The sequence below is a fragment of the Saccharomycopsis crataegensis genome (assembly GCF_037102585.1).
Source record: "Saccharomycopsis crataegensis DNA, jcf7180000000072, whole genome shotgun sequence".
Taxonomy (NCBI): domain Eukaryota; kingdom Fungi; phylum Ascomycota; class Saccharomycetes; order Ascoideales; family Saccharomycopsidaceae; genus Saccharomycopsis; species Saccharomycopsis crataegensis.
Window position 1 is genome coordinate 976,498 of NW_027043819.1, and position 21,078 is coordinate 997,575.

Sequence of the window (21,078 nt, forward strand, 5' to 3'; positions counted from 1 at the left end):
TCACGTGGTTTTGGACTCGACGCTGTTGCAGCCAATAATGATAATAGTGCTATCATATATTGCTGTGATGTATATTGTTATATGATATAGTATGATAGACTCAGACACACACTTTCCCTATAAACAATAATCATCATCATCACAATAACCCACCACCAAAACAACAAAAAAGAAACACCGCAAATTGTGGAAAAAAAGTAAGAAAAAAAAAAAAAAAAAAACGTTTTTTTACAGCCAAAAAAAAAAAAAACACCAAAAAAAAAATAAAAAAAAAGAAAGCGAGTGGTAATCTATCACAGTTCTATTATTATTCTCACACACATTTCATTAGTATACCAAACAGCCCGGCCAGCTTCCAGTTATATACTTAGCCATCACGCTCGATCCGGTGACAGACAGTGCGACTGCTTTATACCTCGTCACCCTTCCGTTATTCCTGTTTATTACCACCACTATTATCATCCCGGCTTCATCCATATTATCGTTGGGAATATAAGGACCAACCACACCCTCCCCTTTTTCACAGAACAACCATCGATATCTCACCAATATCTTTCCTTGGGAGGTTGCTGCTAATCTACTACCTCATTCCATTCTCACATCCCACGATATATCAATCAAAACAAACAACAAGCAAGCAAGCAAGCCCTTCCCGGTCCCCCAGTGCTGGCTTATTCTAATCCTGGCTGTCCTCCTCCGCTTTTCCAACTTTTTGTGGGGGAAAACAAAGAAATAGTCGTATATCCCCAGATTTCCATAAAATATCATCATCCAATTAATAATATCATCTTCCAATATATTTTACCATGCCTTCAACAAATAACCTAGCAGCGTTCTTCAATGACCAGTCGGCCAGCCCCCCGCCTTCCACCACCACCACCCCGGATATCCATCAAATGAACCTCAACATCTTTGGCCTCGATCCTTCAAAATCCAACGCTATCGACGCCCAGGATATCGATGACTTTGAAAATACAACGTATAAACTCAAACGTACCAGATCTGTAGGGTTATTGGATAACTACATCGCCCCTACAAAAAAGCTCATTGAACAAGACTTTAGCCATACAAACTACTTTGCCACCGATCCTCTCAACATGAAACCAAAATCATTATCCACCAAAAACCTCAACCAGCTAAATCATCAAATATCTGTCCAAACCCGAACGTTACTAGCCAACAACAACAACAACAATAATAATGATAACAATAATAATAATGATGATAATTCGAAGGCAAAAATTGATGACAGTCTTGCATCACTCTCGGCCACCCTGACCAATAATGATTCTCTAGTGGAAGATTCTACCCCATCTACCCTATCCATGGACTCAGAACATCAAGTACAACCAGAAATATTCCAACCCCACGATGATAATGATATCACCTTCGAACCAAAAAATACCGTTGATTATTTCAGTTACGATTGGACCGACAGAGAAATCCTTAAATCTTGGAGATATGTCGTTGATCGTAAAAGAACCATTGATTACGATGCCAGAGTCGAGAATTCCCGGTTGGAAAATGCTAGTTGGCGTACGTGGGCTAGAGCAAAATATTCGTTGAATACCGTCACCCCTGAAAGTATTAATTGGAAGAAAGATACCGACGTCAGCTGGCTTTACGGTCCCAAATGTGCTCCAGAAACTGAGAGTGATGTGAGAAACCATTTACAAGAATTCAAAGCGAAAATCGGCGATTGTATTCCTGAGTCAGCGTCATCGTCATGTTCCATTGCTGTAAATAATAATAATAATAATAATAATAATAATAATAATGATAATAATAATAATGACAATAATGATAAACATCCTTGTGGTCCATCGATTGTGGGGTTATCTAATCATGTTATTGCTCTAATGGATAAAATCTCCAGCGACGATTCCGATTATTCTATCCCGGTGAAACCGATTTTGAAAGTACGGAAAATTAGTGAAAAGATCAACGCCAACGCCGATTTATTCAAAATGAATATTCTTAATGAAAAATACCGGGGGAAGAAATTGTTTGGTGGGTCACCAACTATCGAACCATTAATGGATAACATGGCTTCTCCTTCGCCAATTCTTGCTATTAATGATATGGTTAGCCGAGAAATGTCGCCAATGAATTTGAATGACGATCTTAATCCTCAATTATCCGATGTTATCGATTCTAAAACAAAGTCCGAACCCCTTGATTCGGTATCCAGTGAAGCCACTTTACGCCCAGTACATAAAGTTCTCAGTAATGATAATGATGATGATGATGATGACGTTGAAGACGTTGACTTTTCCGATAAGCTACGATTGAAGTCGAGTTTTTTGGTCAATCCCGCATCCCAATCGGAATTTGTCGCTAAAAAATCCCGGAAAATTCATTTCAACGATCGAGTCGAACAATGTCGAATCGTTGATTATTTTAGTGACTCCGATGAAGAAGCAGCGTACTTCAATGGATCTCAAGACAACAGCGCGTTTGCTGATAGTGATGAGGATAGTGATGACGAGGATGATGAAAATGGACTTGTGCTTAGCGTTAAGGGCAATCCGGAATTACATCGCCGATTATCCATGAATTCGGAACTCACTACAGGATCTCAATCGTTGAAATTGGCGTCAGATGGGAAAAAAATCATTGAATATTTACCAGCCACGAAGATCCGGTTTAGAGGTGATGAAGAATCATCTGAAGATTCCGATTTTGAAAGTGAGGATGAAGAAAACTATGCTTGGATGAACAATAATATTAATAATAATAATAATAATAATAATTCTGGCTCGTTTGCCACAGCAGCTGCTGGAGGGATTCCAAAAAACAATGCGGTTTCCCATAATGTTAACACCAATCGTGGGTTTGAGTTTTATTATGATTATAATTCAGTGTACGTGCCAGAAGATTTGTTATTGAATCATGATAACTCCACCACCATGATTGAAGATGTTCCCAAAGATATTGCTCTTGATAGTGGTCTCTTCGATAATTTAACCCAAGATGCCCCTGGCACCGCTGCTTCGCAAACCACTCATAAAGATGACGGCGAAGGTTATATTTTAACCGGCGACGAGGCATTAAGTTTGAGTAGTGAAGATACCAATTCTTACTCTGGGTTCAGTTTTGGTGGTGCCATGGGTGCTGGTAACAATAGTAGCAGAATTCATGGATTGAAGAATTATCATCAACAGCAACAGCAACAGCAACAGCAACATAATGATGTGCTGATGGCATCTACCAGTTCGGTATTGAGTAAACGACCATCTTCGGCGAATAATTTATCTGGAAATATTGACTCTTCCAGAAATTTGACATTGTTGAGTAAAGCCAATTCTCGGAATAATTCGTACAATGGGTTGGCCAATTCGCATAATAGTTCAATCAATGGGTTTGGCAATAAACCAAAGTTTTCATTATTAAATGATGATGATGATGATGATGATAGTAGTTCTAGCGAAGGTGAAATGAATTTCAATCCTCCTCTTTCTTCTTCTTCTTCTCGTCCTGCAGTGGCGAGCCGAGGAAAATTTAATTTCAATGATAGTGATTCGAGCGATGATGACGATGATGATGATAAGGATTTTTTCAATTTTTCTAGAAAATCGCATAGTGACGGGGTCACCACTCCAAAGAGAAATTTACTGGGATTGAATAATAACAAATCCCCAACCTTGAAAGATATCACGGGGGTCAATGGTTCCGGAGCGATCTCGCCGTCGGCATCATTGCTGCAAATTTCCGATATTAAAGTGAATGGGTTCATTGAGAATCGTCATGAAAATGTCAAACCCGCGTTGAATAAGAAACTCAGTGATTTGAGCGTGGATAATTGAAAATTGAACATTATGGAAATTAATGACGAGAATGGTGATGCTAGAATGACTTGTCTAATATTGATAATCTGTGACAAGTTATGAAATTGGTGTCTAATCTTTATGATATAGTGGGTCATTTGGTCAAATATCAAAATTTAATATCTACTTCACCACTGGTAATTTAAAAATGAAAGAAGCTCATCAAGAATTGATAGATACCGAGCTAATGTTGAATATGAGAGACTTGGCCGAACCAACAACATGAAAACTCGGTCATTTATTATCAAATTTAAACATTTGATGTCTTGATTGTGGATGATTTAATGCTTGTCACCATATCCATGGATCCCAAACCAACATTGAATTGGAAACTGTTAGTTTCAACAATTATTTCTACTTTCTCAGTATCAATCAAAAGATAATCGAGGGTTGCCATTGCAAATTGTCTGATACTGTTTATTTTCTCTTTTGCCCCTCCTCCCCCCCTTTTTTTTTTCAGAATGTTATACTATGATATGTTTTTTTTTTCTTTTTTTTTCTTCTATTTTTGAGTGTTTATATCTTATACCTCTTGGTTCTTATTATTAGGAGGGTTATGGCTGTTGGTCTATTTTTATGAAATTACCCCCATTGGTGCTGCTGAACGGAACATGCCCATTGGCCCTAATCTTGGGAGTAACATTAATCTTTTTATTTTTATTCTTTTTTTTTTGTATTTATCATCACAATATGTTTGTTCCCTCCTATTTATTCTTCTCTTGTTTATGATTTATGATTTTTTTTTTCTTTTTCCCTCATCCTGACCAATTTTTTTTCAATTTTGATATTGATTTTTTTTTTTTTTTTACTGTTTCGATTATTAGAGGTATTCTTCATTCTTTATTATTACTATTACTTGTTTGTTTTCTATTCTTGTTCACTATATCTGTGGTTATTATTATTCTATTTTATATTTCTTGTATTTGCTATGAATAAAAAAAGTATTGAGGATTTGTCACTGATGATTAGTTGTATGTATTACTTTACAAGGAAGGCTGTATGTTGGATGAATGAATGTATTGAGGTTATGTTGTTGAAAGAGAGAAATATATATTTATACGGCTTCTCCAAAAAACAAGAGCAGTCGAACAGCTATCACATCAGCCTTCGATAGGGATCCGATTAATAATGACACCTTCTTCGATAGAGTGTTTAAATAACGGCTAAACAGCAGCGATTTTGTTGAAATTCGGGTGTAATTTTTTATTTATTTCGCTCACCGAGGCTTAAGCTAGACTAGCTACCCAGTGGTTACCGCCTTTGCCTTACAGGGGGTGGGTTCAACTGATATTATGGACAGTAATTGAAGTTACAAGGAGTGCCATGACACAACAAATAACAGTTAATAATAATTACAAAACACAGAAGAAAATGATGATAATTAGGATAGACTCATTCAAAAAACATTCAGCTTTATGAAAAGAAAACATTAAACAAAGACGAACAAACTAATAAGAGGTAAAATTTCAATCTCAATTTCAGATGTTAGGAAGAATAAGAGTGATGAAGAACTGAATATAAATATACAGAATTATAGTAAACGAAGAATTGGAAAAAAAAAAAAAATTGAGCCGTGGTGATTTATTTCCCTCAAATACGTCTCTCTCTAAAGATTCCTTTAAACAGATTTTATAACCAACTGGTATGTCAAAAGAAAAAAAAAAGAAGAAGAAGAAGTAGTAGTACCTGTAACAACTGAGTGGCCAGCCATCTTTGGCTAATTGTTATCTTCTCGTATAACCCAAATGACAACGTTGAATGGAGATAACTTCCCTAGTTTGTTTTCCTCCTGATTGGCATTATATAATAAATTTATCACATCACATACTATTTTCGAGAAATTGGCATGAATAACCGTAGCGGCGTTGATTATGGTTTCCAGCTATTTGGTAAAGTGTCGCTCGACCTAAGAAACAAAGTATCATCATTCCAATATCAAATATCAAGATGATAGATGGTGGATGATTTACGATACATCGTTTGCGATGATTCCGATATTTGATGTAATTTCTATAGTTTAATTCCAATTTTGATACATGCGCTGTACCACTTTCACAATTCTCATCGCTTCTCACACTTAAATTTTCATTTCGGTTGATAATTATCATAATCAGAATATAAAATCTTCGATACCGTAGTGATTGGTAAATCCCATACCCCGCTGGTACTGGTCCACAAGTACCGCTCGTCGTCTAAATCAATCACCAGATCATCGTTGCCCAGCAACTGTTTCTTCAATTGATAATCAAACGAGCTACTCACCACCGCGTGCTCATCGACAATGTTTCGCAAATCATCTAATGGACGACAAATCACTTCGATGTTGTACAACGCGAGCCCAACGTAAATGAACCCCATCACCACAAGCACGTAGCTGGAAATCGCGAGTTGCCACCATCGATCGGGATAATAATAAATCCCCACGCTGTTGAACCACCCTCGTGGCACCAACGACCAAGTTAACCAGATCACCAAGAAACAAATCGAGAGTAAGTGGATCGCAAACCCCCGGTACTCGGTCTTCGGGGTGATCTTGTTGCTGATGATCACGTCGGACGCCCTGGCAAGGATATCAGAGATCGTGGTCTTTTGCTTGAGAAGGTCCTCATACTCGTGGCTATTAGGTCTTCGAAGTTTGCCAGAAGAAGAAGAAGGAGAACGAGAAGAAGAAGTAGGATTATTATTATTGTTGTTGGTACTATTATTGGTGTTATTATTGGTGTTATTATTGGTGTTATTATTATTATTATTATTATTATTATTATTATTATTATTATTATTATTATTATTATTATTATTATTATTATTATTATTATTATTAGAGGTATTGTTTGGATTGCCATTCACCAGCGAAAGCACAAGGTTGGGTGAGGAGAGCGACGCATAGATATTGTTGAAGATCATGACTGTTGGGTGATCGCAATAATTCCCGAGATAACAACGTCGTCCAGTGAGAGAGAGAGAGTGAGTTAGTAAGTGTTTCAGATAAGATAACGTGCAACGGACAATGCTTCAGATAGCGTTATCAACGATGCTTCCACCGCCTTCGTCGCCAGTCGTCGATGGGGGAAAAAACTGTGCGTGCCGTTGAGGGCGCTGCACCCCCGCATACCGCCATCCCCCGAGTGGCTGGTAATCAATCGGCTTCTGTTGTCAGCTTATAACTTCCAGCAATTCCTGTTTTCTGTCTCTCTTTCTCTCTTCGGTCCTATCTTATCAAGTGCTTTATCAAAAAAATTATTAAAAAAAAAAAAATGTCCTCCCAAGAAACTGTCGAACTCCTCCGCAAACTTATCGATACTTTCGAAGTCACCCAGACATGTGAACAAATGGTCAATGGCAAGAAAGTGGTGCCTCTCTACAACAATAGACACCACTTGTCCCAAAGATCCAAGGTTTTCAAAAGAAAGACTTTGCCAACCACCAGCAACGGCTACGAATCCCCAGCCACCCCTTCCTCTGATGAAGACGAAGATGATTTCGAACCATTGACAAAGCCGGTGTTCCACGCTGGCGAATCTTGCTACACCTACTACTCTCAAGAATACATCGACTTCACTTTTGAAAACCCTACCATCTACCACGTCGTCAAGCATTTCAGCCAGTTGCTCGAGTCTCATGGGTTCAAGTACCTACCAGAAGGCAAAAGTTGGGGCCAGATGACCCCGGGGTTCTATTACACCACCAGAAACCAAACCTCATTGTCATGTTTTGTCATTGGTAAACACTGGACTCCAGAAGATGGGGTTGGATTGATCGGGGCCCATATCGACGTGTTGACCGCCAAATTGAAGCCAAGCTCTAAAAAGAAGGAAGTCGAAGGGTACGAATTGTTGGGGGTTGCCCCATACGCCGGTGCGATCTCCGAAGTTTGGTGGGACAGAGACTTGCACATTGGTGGGTACGTGTTGGTCCGCGATGCCGATGGTAAGATCGTTTCTAAGCTTGTGAAATCCGACTTCCCAGTGGCAAGAATCCCATCTTTGGCTCCACATTTCGGTAAAGATTTCAGCAGTTTGTTGAACAAAGAAACCAGAGCGGTTCCGGTGATTGCCTACCACGGTGGGGTCGACAGCGAACCAGAACCAGAATTGTCAGACGACGAAAAGAAATGTCCACTTATTTCCGTGCACTCCATTACTTTGTTGCGTTTCATTGCCGAATTGGCCGGGGTTAAGGTCAGCGAGCTTGTGCAATTGGATTTGGATATCTATGAAGGTCAAAAGGGGGCGATTGGTGGGATGAAGAAAGATTTCCTTTTTGCTCCAAGAGTCGACGACAGAATCTGTGGGTTTGCCGCAGTGTACGGGCTTTTGGAATTCTTGCAAACCCAAGATTTCCAAATCCCTGACCATAGTTTCTCTTTGGTGACCCTTTACGATAACGAAGAAATTGGTAGTTTGAGTAAACAGGGTGCCCAAGGTGGGTTGTCTGAATCGGTCATCGAACGTACCATCGACAGTTTCATCGCTGATAAACAAGGATTGTCTCTTGAATCATTATACAAAGTTGCCTACGCCAACACCCTTATCTTGTCTGCCGACGTCAACCACGCTTTCAATCCAAACTTCCCTGATGTCTATTTGGAAAACCACGGTCCAAAACTTAACACTGGTATGACCATCGCCTTTGATGAAAGAGCCATGGCCACCGACGTCACTGGTAGAGCCATCATTGAAGAAGTCGCCCGTAGTAATGGTGACAAGTTGCAAATGTTCCATATCAGAAACGACTCGCGTTCCGGTGGTACCATCGGCCCATACATCTCTTCTAAGACCGGGGCCCGTACCATTGATTGTGGGATTGCTCAATGGTCTATGCATAGTAGTCGTGCCACTGTGGGGTCCAAGGACGTGGCTATTGGGGTCAAGTTCTTCTCTGGGTTCTTCAAGTACTGGAGAGCTGCTGCTTCGAAGTTTGAAGATTTTTAAACCATAATAGAAATGAAACAAAGAAAATTCATTTTATTTCCCTAATGTCTATCTACATATATATATATCGATCTATATAAAGTATCTCTCTCTCTCTCTCGCTCTCTTAATATACCATTTCATCGACATCTGTTGATTATTCATCGTATAGGACGGAACCATCTCTGCGGGTGGTGTTTTTTTTTTTTTTTTTTATCCCAAAAATGAAAATCCGCCAACACAACTAATTTCCACTAACTCCTCAAACGAGAACCCCACCAAAAATGCTCGAATTGGAAGATCGTGATAAGTTGATTATCACCATTCTTTGTGGGGTGGTGGCTCTTGCCATTGCTTATTCTAAGTACTTGGAGACCCAACAAGATATGACGGAATTGGCACTCTCGTCACAAACTAGCGTGGCTCCTACCAGAAAACCTGGGGAAACCGCTCATCATCGGAACCTTCTTGTGCCTCATGGATTCCCGCTTCTTCATGGCTTATCAATCAAACATAGTTACAAGCTACGGGATGGGAACGTTCGGGATATCTGGGCGTTGGCCATGGAACATCAAGCTGACACTCCGGTACAATTCTTCACTAGCAATGGTAAACCGAAACTATCCACCGATTATTTGACGTTAAACAAGGTTTTTGCCGATTTCTACAACAAAATCATGAAAGAATTCACATTGGCATCGGATGGCGATGGGCTGTTGAATCTTAAAATTGGGACGGTGTTGCCAGCGTACTCGTGGCAAGGGGTGGTATTGGCAATGACCTGTTTCATCAACAATTTGACGCTTCATACGTTCCATACCCATATGCTAAAGTATAATGTTGGGGATTTGGATGTGCTCGTGGTGACGAAGAAGGATCTCCGTACTGCAGTACGCCATTATCGAACGGTCAAGGTGATTGTGGTGATTGATGATGATGATGATGATGTCCCAGATCGGTATTCTATGGAAGATTATAAAAGGGCAACCTTACCAAACAAGTTGGTGACCTGGGAGGAGTTTTTCGGGAATTCTGAAGTGGCGTTCCAAAAAACAAATCACGATGAGAAAAACGGGGTTTATGACTATCAATATGATGGGAAATTCGACGATTTCATTCCTCTCAAAGAAACCTTGAATTTCAATACCGTGGTGTACACCAATCAAAATCTTGTCAGTTGCGTAGCCCACGAACTCAAACAACTACCAATGGGACAAGAATGGTCAAATAGTAACGATGAGCTCGTGATTCTTAATGAAGATTCCAGTTTGAGTTTCTACAATAAATTCCTTGCTGGGTTAGTGGTTGGGCTACCAATTACCATTGTTGAACCGTTGAAACTTCATGAGATCCGGTCGATTGACTTTGACGACGTGGAACGCCAACAAGAACGCGAGGACTCCATTATTTACAAGAAGTTTTTCAAATTATTCAATAAATTCCAACAACTGGTGTTCACCAAGCAGAACGTGATTGCGGTGATTCCTGAGCGGTATTTGAAAGTGATTTACGAAAAAGAAATTGAGGAATTCTCAAAAACCCCAATGCTTCGGAAATTCTTGATTGGCCGATCCCAAGTACTATTGCAACAGAATGTGTTCAATAAATTGGCCCCACACCCAAGCAAAGTGTTTGATCGATTACGAGTCATTTACAGCTACTCGTATAAAAACTCTCGTGATAGTTGTCTCACTTCATGGCAATTATCGATGTTGCGGACGATTACCGGTAGCAGAATCATCAATGAACGGTATATTCCTGGAACGATTGGTCCATTATTCATGACCCAATTGTACGATTATCGGACGGTCGAAGACGATGCTGAACAACCAGAAGAAGACGATATTGTCAAGAAAGATTACATGGTGCTTAGAGGAGTGCCTTCGCAAACCATCGAGATAAAGCTTGCGGATTATCATTTGTTGGACGAGGAATATGCTGCCGAAGACGGGAATGGCGAGCTATGTATTAGGGGGTTCATCATTGGTAGATCGATCGATCTGGAAATCGTCGAGCAAAAAATTAAGGATGGTCAAAGAGTGGGAGGCGAAGGATGGATGCCAACCGGATTGGTGGGGAAAATTGCTGATGATGGATGTTTTTATGAAAAAGTTTATGAGTTGTATTAAGGAAAAAAGTTGTATGAGATGTATCTTTTTTTTTTTTTTTTTTTTTTATTTTTTGTCAATGTCAATGATCTGAGTAATTAGGAATTGTTCTAACTGAAAAGATTATAATATACTATAATGCCTATATCATATATGGCTCGTTGTAAAGTTTTCTAAGTAAAAGCTTGATATCATCACAAGTGTAGGTTTTCCTTTCATGTTTTGCAATCATAAGCTTTTTGCTATGTTCTAACCATGACCATTATATTGTAACTGAAGTGACTGAATCATTGTCTATGTATTTATATATGCATTAATGAATCAAGCCATTCCCCATAAGTTGAGTTACGTCTGTTGACCATGAGATTAGTGGTGGCATAGATTTTCCCACTTTCAGAACAACAACTTACACACACACACACACACACACTCTCTCTCTCTCTCTCTCTCTCTCTCTCTCTCTCCCCGGTTCTTCAAAAACCTCTACCATGATTTGACAACCAATAATCCAACATTACAACCATACAACAAAAGTACCTGATGGATGAAATTCTCATATATTGACGATATCCAAATGATTCCAATTCATCTAACAAAAGAAAGATCCCACCAAGTTCGGTCGTTCTCACAGAACGGGAACTATTCCAACCCCTGGACTGCCCTTTCTAATAACAGAAGAACTCTCCCATAATAGAACACAACTACGTAGTCCAGTCCTCTCTTTTATCTAATGTTGAAGATATATATATATATATGTATAAATATAATTGTAATGAATTAAAAGAAAAAGATCATCAGAGCGCCCATACTGATCAACTTTGACCCGAACCACGGATGCATCAGGAATCACTATAGGCGCAGTATTAGAACAAAATCTTAGGCTAGGGCTGTGAGTTATAGGAAAGAGCTACCCAGAGAACACAACTCCGGTACCCAATGCGATTCTGGTAGCACTTTAAACAGTGGCACCATTATCTTGGTTTGGTACTCCACTCCACTGGTCAAAGTGGCCAGATCATCGGTTATTTGAATTTGAATTTAGAAGTATCGTAGACAATATTAGACAATATAGCTAAAAAAAAAAAAAACAACCTACTCTTTATCACATATAGCGTATTATTATTTCTTATTATTTCTTATTATTGGATTATTCACATAGATTCTCTCAATGAAAAATTTCTTGGAATAATAATTATGCTTCCTCTCACTTTTTCTCTTTCTACATTCCTTAACTCAGTATTCATCGTGCAATTCAAAATCTATTTATTCTGCTCTTTTATATTAATCATTCCTCGTCACTAGATTCTTCAATCATTTCATCAGCAATGTCCTCAATGGTCATTTCACAGATTGGTTTCTTCGAGTCATCCACCACGAAATTCTCCACCAAGAAGTCCAATTGTTCTTGATAATCCAAATCAAATTCCACAAGAATATTACAATTAGGAACCAAATCTTTATTACCGTGGATCGGTTGATGTTCCTTCATCGCCACTTTAAATCTCGGGAATGATGAGTTCAATTCGAATCTGAATATCACCGTTTCATAATACATGTCGTCACTCGTGATGCTTCCTGCAATCTTAGACGTTTTCAAATATTCAAACACTTCACCTTCGGTATCGAACTTTTCGGTCTCCAATAAACTTAGTAATACCAATTTCAATTGTACAAATAAATAAATATCCTTCATTGGTTGATCACGGTTAAACTTCTTAACAAATCGTTGACCATTTGGTAATTTGAATTGAATGGTGGTATATTGTTTTTTATCGGTCATTGGCTGGTTGGTGAATAAATCAATTGGATCAGAGGTCCGATCATTATTTACCAACACCGTTTGCCATTTGACAAATTGTTGTTTCAAAAACTGCAAGTGCTTGTCATTCTCAATGATTTCATCCAATACTTCTTGCTTTTTGTTATTGATCTTCAATTGTTCCGCATCACGTTGTTGTTTCTTCAATTTATCTTGGTGTAACGACTTCAAATACGCTTCATCTTGTTGTTGTTTGAGTAATCTTTCGTAATTTTGACTATCTCGCTCGATCTTTTGGTTTATCAATTGGATCACGTAATTGTTGGCGGTCCGTTGGAATAATTTGATGATCTTCTTCAGTTTGGCCTTGAGTTTCCCTAAATTTTCTGATGCAGTGGCGGCGTCGTTATTAGAAACTTCAAAATTTTGAGAGTATTTCATCAATGACATGGTTGGGAAAGTTTCTCCGTAGGTGGAAACGTTGGACACCATCGCGATATATGGAACGTTCCTCGCCCGGTATTGTCTTCCCACGAGCCAGCCTTCTAAATGGTTGACGTCGCCTCCCCAAATGATGAAATTATCCAGTCTATCGGCGTATTTATTATTGATGAAACTGGCAAATTCCGAAGAATTCACCACCAGTTTCAAAAAAATCTCGGATGTGGCCTTGTTTTCGGTATTGATGAGGATGATAATGAGGAATTTCAATTCCTGTTTGCAAACATCATAAGCAGCGTTGAATTCTCCATCAAAGATCGGCAAATCACTGGCGTCCTTGATGACTTGTTGGAAGTAGCTTTTGAAATTGAAGTCTTTGTAGATTGTGAGTTGTGATGAGGTATCTCCTCCTGCTGCTGCTGCTGCTTCTTCTTTGGTATTTGGTGGTTGGGGCAAATAGGTAGGGCTCGCAGGGAATTGATTAAGGTTAGGTTTCCAAAGATTAAATAGTCCGGGAATTAGAAATTTGAGAAGCTCCGCTAATTTCAAAATCACAAATAATAATGTTTTCGGGATCACAAGTAATATAAATAATAATGGCAGAGAGGTATCGCTCCAAAGGCTATCGTCTTTTCTCGATAGTTTGATTCCTGGAGTGAGTTTCCAATTACCCGAGAGATTGTTGGCCTTAGGGAATTTTGGCATCAAATCGAATTGTGTCAAGTTGAAGCTGTCAAAGTTGGTGGTAGAAGCGTTATTATTATTATTATTGGTTGAAGAATGAGGAGGAGGAAGAGGAGGAGGAGGAGGAGGAGTAGGTAGTGGTAGAGGTTCTGTTGAGGGTTCTAGATGAGGGAAATCGAAATTGTTATCAAAGAATCGCTGGATTGCCGCCTCGATGTTCCATTGGCAGTTCTCCAACAATGTTAGCATCTTTTGGTGATCATCGTCGTTGTATTGGGTGATTTCTTTGAAGTCTTGGAGTTTCTGTGTTTGATGGGGCGTGAGCTCTGAAGACATGCTGTTTGTCGATTTGATAGGAAGAAGAAAGGAGAATGACCAGAAGGGAAACAACGAGAAGAACAATGAATGATACCAAGAGAAGCAAGAAAGACAACAGCGACAGTAAAGAAAACGACGACGATGATCTTCATTCAGTAAATAGCGGAATTTCCTTACTAAAATACAACACCCAAACATAAGAAGGCGTACCAGAGAGGCACGGGTTTATCGTCGATCTTCTTTTATATTATATTGTATTATATTATATTATATATCCTACAACATTGTTTATTATCTTTATGATTATCGTTATAATAATAGACAACGACATTCCCCATCTTTATTTACAAACACTTTATAAAAATCTAACAATACATAAGCTCATTCCTTGTTTCCCTCGAGTAAGCTGCTGAGTCCTTCTTGAACTTTCAAAGTATCTTCGTCGGTCTTCATTCCTTTGATCTTCTCCTGGTTCTCTTGGCCCCCAAGGAACTTCTTCATTCTTTGGCCGAAATCTTTAGCTGACGAAATGTCCATCACCCAAGCGGTCCCAAAGATAAACATACCGAACGCACTGGTCGACAACAACGAGGCATAGCCAATGGCTGCCATGGCCTCTTGACGTTTAGAATATGAAGGTTGGATGTGGTTGGCTTGGAATAAGGTGGGTATGTCTAAAGATTTTTGTTAGTATGAGGTGTTTGATAATAGATAGATAGGCAATGGCATCACTTGATGCTGACGCATTTTCCAGACATTATTATCTTGTCAATTAATCATCCAACAGACGTTATCAATCATTCAACAGATGTTATCAGTTCCAATAAATTGATTACTCACATTTTCTCGATTGAACTCCTCTGAACACAAGCCTCGAGCAGATCAAGGTGGTGAAAGTCGCGGCGTAGAACTTGATCATTTGGGTTCTACGTCTCTGTTTGTAGTTGTCCGAGGCTTCGGCCATGATCTTCGAAGTTAGTATACTTTGCGATTGCTTTGCTTCTGACATATTGGGTGGTTATTTATATTTATTATCGTGGTGGATGGAGAATTGTACCACACCTTAAACATCTACCGCCATTAACCAAAAAATAAAGAAGAAAAAAAAAAAAAAAAAAAATTTCGCGGATTTTTCGCATATCTCAGGGCTTCAACACACACCGACATTTACTATTGAGGACCGCTACAACTGAATTCCCCATATTTCACCATTTATAATATATGTATATATATATATATATATATATGTTACAGTAAGTATGTTGATAATATGTATATATATATATATATATATCACCAATCCTGATCAAAAAGAATCCCAAATTTATCACAAAACGTTGCAGTTTGTGAGTTAATTATCGGCCGCAATTCTTGGAAATTCTTCTCATGTTCACTCACTTCTTTGACAAAATCCCTGGAGATCATCAAATCTCTCACAGGAATATCCTCCTTCAAGATAGCATCTTTGAACCCATTCAATAATAAATCTAATTCCATATTCGATTCATTGAGTAAAGTTCCTTTGGCAATTTGCCTAAACTCTGACAGCTTGGTAAACTTGTTGAAATATTTATGAACTTTCAAAAACGTTTCATCATAAAATAGTTCATCGGAATTATATGATGGATGGCTGTTGTTATCCCCCACTTCAATAGTTTCAATCTCTAAAAACTTCCTTCCTGGAAGACACTTATCAAGAGCTAGGAATCTCGTTTGTGTTGTTGTCCCTTTTTCATCACCATCATCATCATCATCATCATCTTCTTCTTCTTCTTCTTCTTCCTCCTCCTCATCATCAGAATCATCCATATTAATGACAATCTCATCATCATTTCTTTTTTTTTCACCTTCACCAATATAAATAGCCTCAAATTTCACATGTAAATGTGAGCTATACCAATATCTGGGTACTAACTTATGTAACAACACTCTATTCACCGGCGATCCTAACCGACCAGTTTGAATATCTTTTTGGAAAAACGGTTTGGCCTTCAATAACTTTGGTAAGTCTCCGAAATTCGTAATATGTTGAGGCCAATCATGCGAGAGGAAAATGTCGATCTTATGTTGATTGATTCTTTCATAAAATAGAAATTTCAATAATTCGAGTTTCCGTACATGATACACCGACCGGATCGATGATTGATCGTATGGCACTTTTTCAAAACTTGGTTTCATGAAATTGTAATCATTGAAGATTCCAGTGACCCCGGCAATTTTCAATCCTTTATACCAAATGACGTTGGATTTCCCCAAATAGTAAATGTTCGGGGCCACCCACCCGCCAAACTTGAGTTCCTGCAAGTAATTGCTGGCCTCGTGGTTGCCACCAATGAATATCGTTAGCACCGGGGCTTTCTTCTTAGAAGTGTAATAGTCTTGGAAATCTCCTAGTTTGCGATATTTGGCGGGCATCGACACACATTTGAGGTCGTTGTGGTTTCTGACCGATTGGAAGTCGCCGGTGATCAACAAAAGTTCGGGTTTTTCATCCTTTGGAAGGGCTCTAATCAGCTGGTAAGTTCTGTCGAGCTCACCATGGCAGCAACCTTCGATGGCAATAGACACCTTCATAATAAACAACTGGGAAAGACCGAGAGACAAAGAGAAACGGGTGAAATAGAATAAAGAGAAGACGAAATCAAAATGGAAATTCAAAAAGTGAAAGTGAAAGGGACATGGCGGCGGCGGCGGCGGGCTCTTAACCAGGATGGATGGGAAACCAGATGCCAGCGAACAGTCATCTTCTGCTTCTGCTTCTTCTTCATCGTATTATTATTATTAATAATAATAATATTATTATTCTATTTACTTGTTTATTACCACAAACCACCACTACTATCCACTTCCCTTCCCATTGTATAACAACCCCGTCCATTGTTGGTGGTTATTCCTCGGGTGGCGCAAAAGAATATATATATATATATATATATCAAGGAATTGAAAAAACACAAATCACACAAATACCGTCCATCACTTATCTCATAGATCTATCTACCCATAAGATGACGGCCACACAATCACTAACACGTCCTTGTAGGACCCTCCACTTGCTAAACGAGGACGTTGGCAAGATCATCGCCACTTACAATGCCAGAAAGTCCTTGATCGAGCTATTGAAAGACGCCCTCAGCTACATGAAGAAGGTGAGCAGCAGATTATCCGTGATATTTGATATTCATAACAATATACTAACATATTTTAGTACGACGAGATCATCTCCCAGCAAGATTCACGAAGTTATGAAGCAGCTTATATCAATTTCATGGTGCTTATAACCTTGGTCTCCACGATTATCCCCAATAATCCCCAGTTTAAACACGACATTCTCCACCCTTCGGGTAAAAGCTCCAAAAAAGACTCTTATGATATCCTCAAGAGTAAAGTGGTGGGTGACAAGAGTATTGACAAGGTGAAGAACTTTATCAAAGAACACAGTAAATTGACCAATCTAGAAGAACCAATCAATAATGACAATGATAACCAAGAGAAAGAACCACCAGCCAATGACGACATCAAAAACCCGCCAGAAACCAGAGACAATAATGGAAATCTATTGGAAAGATTTGAAAGATTGAGAGTCCATCATATACCAGATAAATCGCCGCAAAATACTCCCACTAAGTATTCCAACAACTTATCGCCACCATCATTGAACCTTCATTATAGATCGCGATCCCCATCACCAGTTAGACTACCAGAGTTAGAGATCCCCAGTTTAGACCCGTCCTATTTCCAGAAATATCTCACCACCCCCACCGGAGGTTCCAAATGGTTCATAGATCCTGCTGAGTTATACGAAATCATAAAGTCCGCAGCAAAATCAACCTTATTATTAGATATCCGATACAGAAAAGATTTTGATAATTCGCATATCTTGGTGGAAAATATCGTTTGCATCGAACCATTTTCCATCCATAACAATTTTGGCGAGCGAGAGCTACAAGAATCTTTGTTAATTTCTTCGGAATTGGAACAACAGTTATTCGAAAATAGAGATCTTTTTGAGTTGGTAATCTTTTACGATCATGATTACGTGGTCCCATCATCCGACCCCAACAATTTCCAAAATTTCCCAAAATATTTCAAAAAATTGATGTCGACATTGAATCAAAGAAGTCCATTAAAACCATTGAAGAGAAACCCGGTAATTCTCAATGGGGGGTTCGACACTTGGCGCAGATTATACGGTAGAGATCTTGTCAGCCAACCGAAAATCGATAATATCATCCAACCACAATCATTCCCTTCGAGACCTCTTAGTTTCCGGAAAACTTCGATTTCTTCTACCTCAAACAACACCGGCATAGATAATTACGACGCCGCCGCCGCCGCCATGAATGGCAACCACCATAGTTTCGGAGATAATCATTTTCCCTCAGTGAACACTACCGGCGGTAGTAGCAATCATACAGGAAATAGTATCAATTTATTAGAGTCTGCTCCATATACTAGAAACCTCCAAGACTTTTATACCATGGCCCCCTCGGGCCAATCGAATTCGGTGATGAACAATGCCAATAATAGTCCTGCCCAACACTTATACTTCCCTCAACAACAACCCCCAGCATACGTCAACAAACGCCTCAATTTAAGCGTTCTGAATCTTAATGATGTGAATTCAGAGTTTGATAGTAGAAGTAACTCCCCATCATTAGTTTCTAGCCCAAACTTACCTGTTATAGCCCCATATTCTTCACCACCTCCACTATACGCTAATCCTACCCCTCCGCAACCGGTGGCATTCTCTCCAAGTAATCCTGGCTCCCCAATGTTGGATGGCTCCTCCAGACTTTCCGTGGTTTCTCCTATAACTTCCAGTCCTAGCTCATCTTTGATGAATGTTTCCAAGCCAGTATCATTAGATTTTACTTCAGGCTTATACAACCTTGGTAACAGCTGTTATATCAACTGTGTATTGCAATGTCTTACTGGTACTAATCAACTTGCGATCATTTTCCTCAATAATTCTTACAAAAGATACGTGAATATCAATAGTAAATTGGGGTCCAAAGGAGTCCTTGCTAACAATTACTATGAGATTGTCAAATTGATGTCCAAAAGTGATGGGTCATACGTGATTCCATCGAGGTTCAAGAATATTGTGGGGTCTTTGAATCTAGAATTCAGAGGGTTTGACCAACAAGATTGTCAAGAATTTCTTAATTTCTTACTCGATGGGCTTCATGAAGATTTGAACCAAGCTGGTGGTAAACTGCCGATGAAACCATTGACCGATGAAGAAGAAGCGAAACGTGAACTTTTACCAATTAGATTGGCTTCCACCATTGAATGGGAAAGATACCTTAAAACCGATTTCAGTACGATTGTCGATATTTTCCAAGGCCAGTACCTCAGTCGTCTTGAATGTTTGACATGCCATCACACTTCTACCACGTATCAAGCATTTAGCACTTTGAGTTTACCAATCCCCCAACACAAGCGACTGGTGACAATTTATGACTGTTTTGAAGAATTCACTAAAGTGGAATTATTGGATGGTGATGATCGTTGGAGATGCCCTAAATGTAAAACCTTCACAAAGTCCACTAAATGCCTCAAAATCACTAGACTTCCAAAAATCCTTATCCTTCATTTCAAACGGTTTAAGCAAGGGTTTGGTCTAGAAAAGCTTGATACGTTGATCCGGTACCCAATTGGCAATTTTTCCAATTCGACCATCCCTAATGATAACGAAATGATTGATCTTGGGAAATTCTGGCCCCAAGTATCGTCATTAGACGAACAACACAAACTCTCGAAATTTGATTCTCGTGGACAAGTCCCCCCATTCAAGTACCGGGTTTACGGGGTGATCAACCATTCCGGGACTCTTAGAGGAGGTCATTATACTTCGTACGTTTACAAAGGCGGAAAAAAACAATGGTGTTATTATGATGATACCAAAGTTTATAAGAATCAAAAGCCTAGCGCGGTGGTTTCTAAAGACAATTATGTATTATTTTTATCTAGGGGTTAGTGAGAGATATTTTGAACTCGTGTTCTTTAGAATTTTTTTTTTTTTTTTTTTATCTGTTAGAGGACTGGACCACCACCAGCTATTTATCGCATAGCATATTTTATTAAACTCCTTGTCTTTTATGGATCATGGCCAAGTTCTTTGTGTTCAAGAGAAACTTATGCATTATTGTCATCTGGAAGATGGGATGGTAATAATACTTGTTATTTCCCAAGAAAAAAAAAATTATTATTACTTTTTTTGCTTTGCTTTGTTTGTTTGCTTTCTTCGCTATTATTATTATTATTATTATTATTATTATTATTATTATTTTTACTTTATCGAGAGGATAGGTTGCTTTTTATGTTGCTGGTACTGTTGTTATATTGTTGGCACTTTTAGAATTTGCTGTTTTTTTTTTGCTTATGTGCTCCATCTTTTTGTTTGTAATATATATATATATATATATATATTTATATTATATTTATATTATATTTATATTATATTTACATTATATTTACATTATATTTATATTATATTTATATTATATTTATCAATATTGAAAAAAAAAAAGGTGCATATTTGATATATTCTTGATGTATCTCCATTTTACAGGATCTTTTTTTGTTATTGTTTTTTTGCTTTTTTGTAGACTGGACTAATACCATTGGATGATTGTGGATGATATATATGAAACAAAAAAAAAAGAAAAAACATTGGATCTAAATAGTGGATCATCATTTAAACGAAAAAAATAAAATAAAAAAAGGGAAATCAAAAGAAATGAAAAAGTGATCATGGTAATTGAAAAAAGAAAAAAAAAAAAAATAAAAAAGATCTCAGAACCTTTCAAATTTTAGTGTCATTCCACACTGACTGAGCCCCCTATTATACCATCTCCAAACAAATGGGTCCCTAATTCGTTCTATACATTCCAAAAAAAAAAAAAAAAAAGAACAAAAATGGACCCATCCATTACCAACAGAACCCTGCTATTATTAGTTCATTCCATACCAAATACTCAAAGAAATAGATCATGATTTTCCTCCCATATTAAACTGTAATTTTCCTG

General features: G+C 38.4%; 8 protein-coding genes across 8 annotated transcripts; 4 read left to right on the forward strand and 4 right to left on the reverse strand. All coding sequences in view use genetic code 12, as the record gives it.

The window, feature by feature from the left end:
- Positions 1–806: 806 nt before the first annotated feature.
- DASC09_004090 (GATA-like domain-containing protein) lies at positions 807–3,806 on the forward strand (the record flags this gene model as incomplete). The annotated part of the gene is made up of 1 exon (XM_064994012.1): positions 807–3,806. One exon carries the CDS (start codon positions 807–809, stop codon positions 3,804–3,806), a length of 3,000 nt encoding a protein of 999 aa, XP_064850084.1.
- A 2,106-nt stretch (positions 3,807–5,912) lies between these two features.
- On the reverse strand, positions 5,913–6,731 carry DASC09_004100 (uncharacterized protein; the record flags this gene model as incomplete). The annotated part of the gene is made up of 1 exon (XM_064994013.1): positions 5,913–6,731. One exon carries the CDS (start codon positions 6,729–6,731, stop codon positions 5,913–5,915), a length of 819 nt encoding a protein of 272 aa, XP_064850085.1.
- A 350-nt stretch (positions 6,732–7,081) lies between these two features.
- APE1 (metalloaminopeptidase APE1) lies at positions 7,082–8,758 on the forward strand (the record flags this gene model as incomplete). Its single annotated transcript, XM_064994014.1, has 1 exon — positions 7,082–8,758. One exon carries the CDS (start codon positions 7,082–7,084, stop codon positions 8,756–8,758), a length of 1,677 nt encoding a protein of 558 aa, XP_064850086.1.
- Positions 8,759–9,021: 263 nt separating this feature from the next.
- DDE1 (Dde1p) lies at positions 9,022–10,866 on the forward strand (the record flags this gene model as incomplete). Its single annotated transcript, XM_064994015.1, has 1 exon — positions 9,022–10,866. The coding sequence occupies one exon, from the start codon at positions 9,022–9,024 to the stop codon at positions 10,864–10,866; it is 1,845 nt and encodes a 614-aa protein (XP_064850087.1).
- Positions 10,867–12,130: 1,264 nt separating this feature from the next.
- UBX2 (Ubx2p) lies at positions 12,131–14,065 on the reverse strand (the record flags this gene model as incomplete). Its single annotated transcript, XM_064994016.1, has 1 exon — positions 12,131–14,065. The coding sequence occupies one exon, from the start codon at positions 14,063–14,065 to the stop codon at positions 12,131–12,133; it is 1,935 nt and encodes a 644-aa protein (XP_064850088.1).
- Positions 14,066–14,428: 363 nt separating this feature from the next.
- Positions 14,429–15,056, reverse strand: DASC09_004140 (Aim11 protein; the record flags this gene model as incomplete). The annotated part of the gene is made up of 2 exons (XM_064994017.1): positions 14,429–14,721; positions 14,888–15,056. The coding sequence occupies 2 exons, from the start codon at positions 15,054–15,056 to the stop codon at positions 14,429–14,431; spliced, it is 462 nt and encodes a 153-aa protein (XP_064850089.1).
- Positions 15,057–15,340: 284 nt separating this feature from the next.
- DBR1 (RNA lariat debranching enzyme) lies at positions 15,341–16,621 on the reverse strand (the record flags this gene model as incomplete). The annotated part of the gene is made up of 1 exon (XM_064994018.1): positions 15,341–16,621. The coding sequence occupies one exon, from the start codon at positions 16,619–16,621 to the stop codon at positions 15,341–15,343; it is 1,281 nt and encodes a 426-aa protein (XP_064850090.1).
- A 431-nt stretch (positions 16,622–17,052) lies between these two features.
- On the forward strand, positions 17,053–20,027 carry DASC09_004160 (ubiquitin carboxyl-terminal hydrolase; the record flags this gene model as incomplete). Its single annotated transcript, XM_064994019.1, has 2 exons — positions 17,053–17,193; positions 17,253–20,027. 2 exons carry the CDS (start codon positions 17,053–17,055, stop codon positions 20,025–20,027), a joined length of 2,916 nt encoding a protein of 971 aa, XP_064850091.1.
- Positions 20,028–21,078: the final 1,051 nt, after the last annotated feature.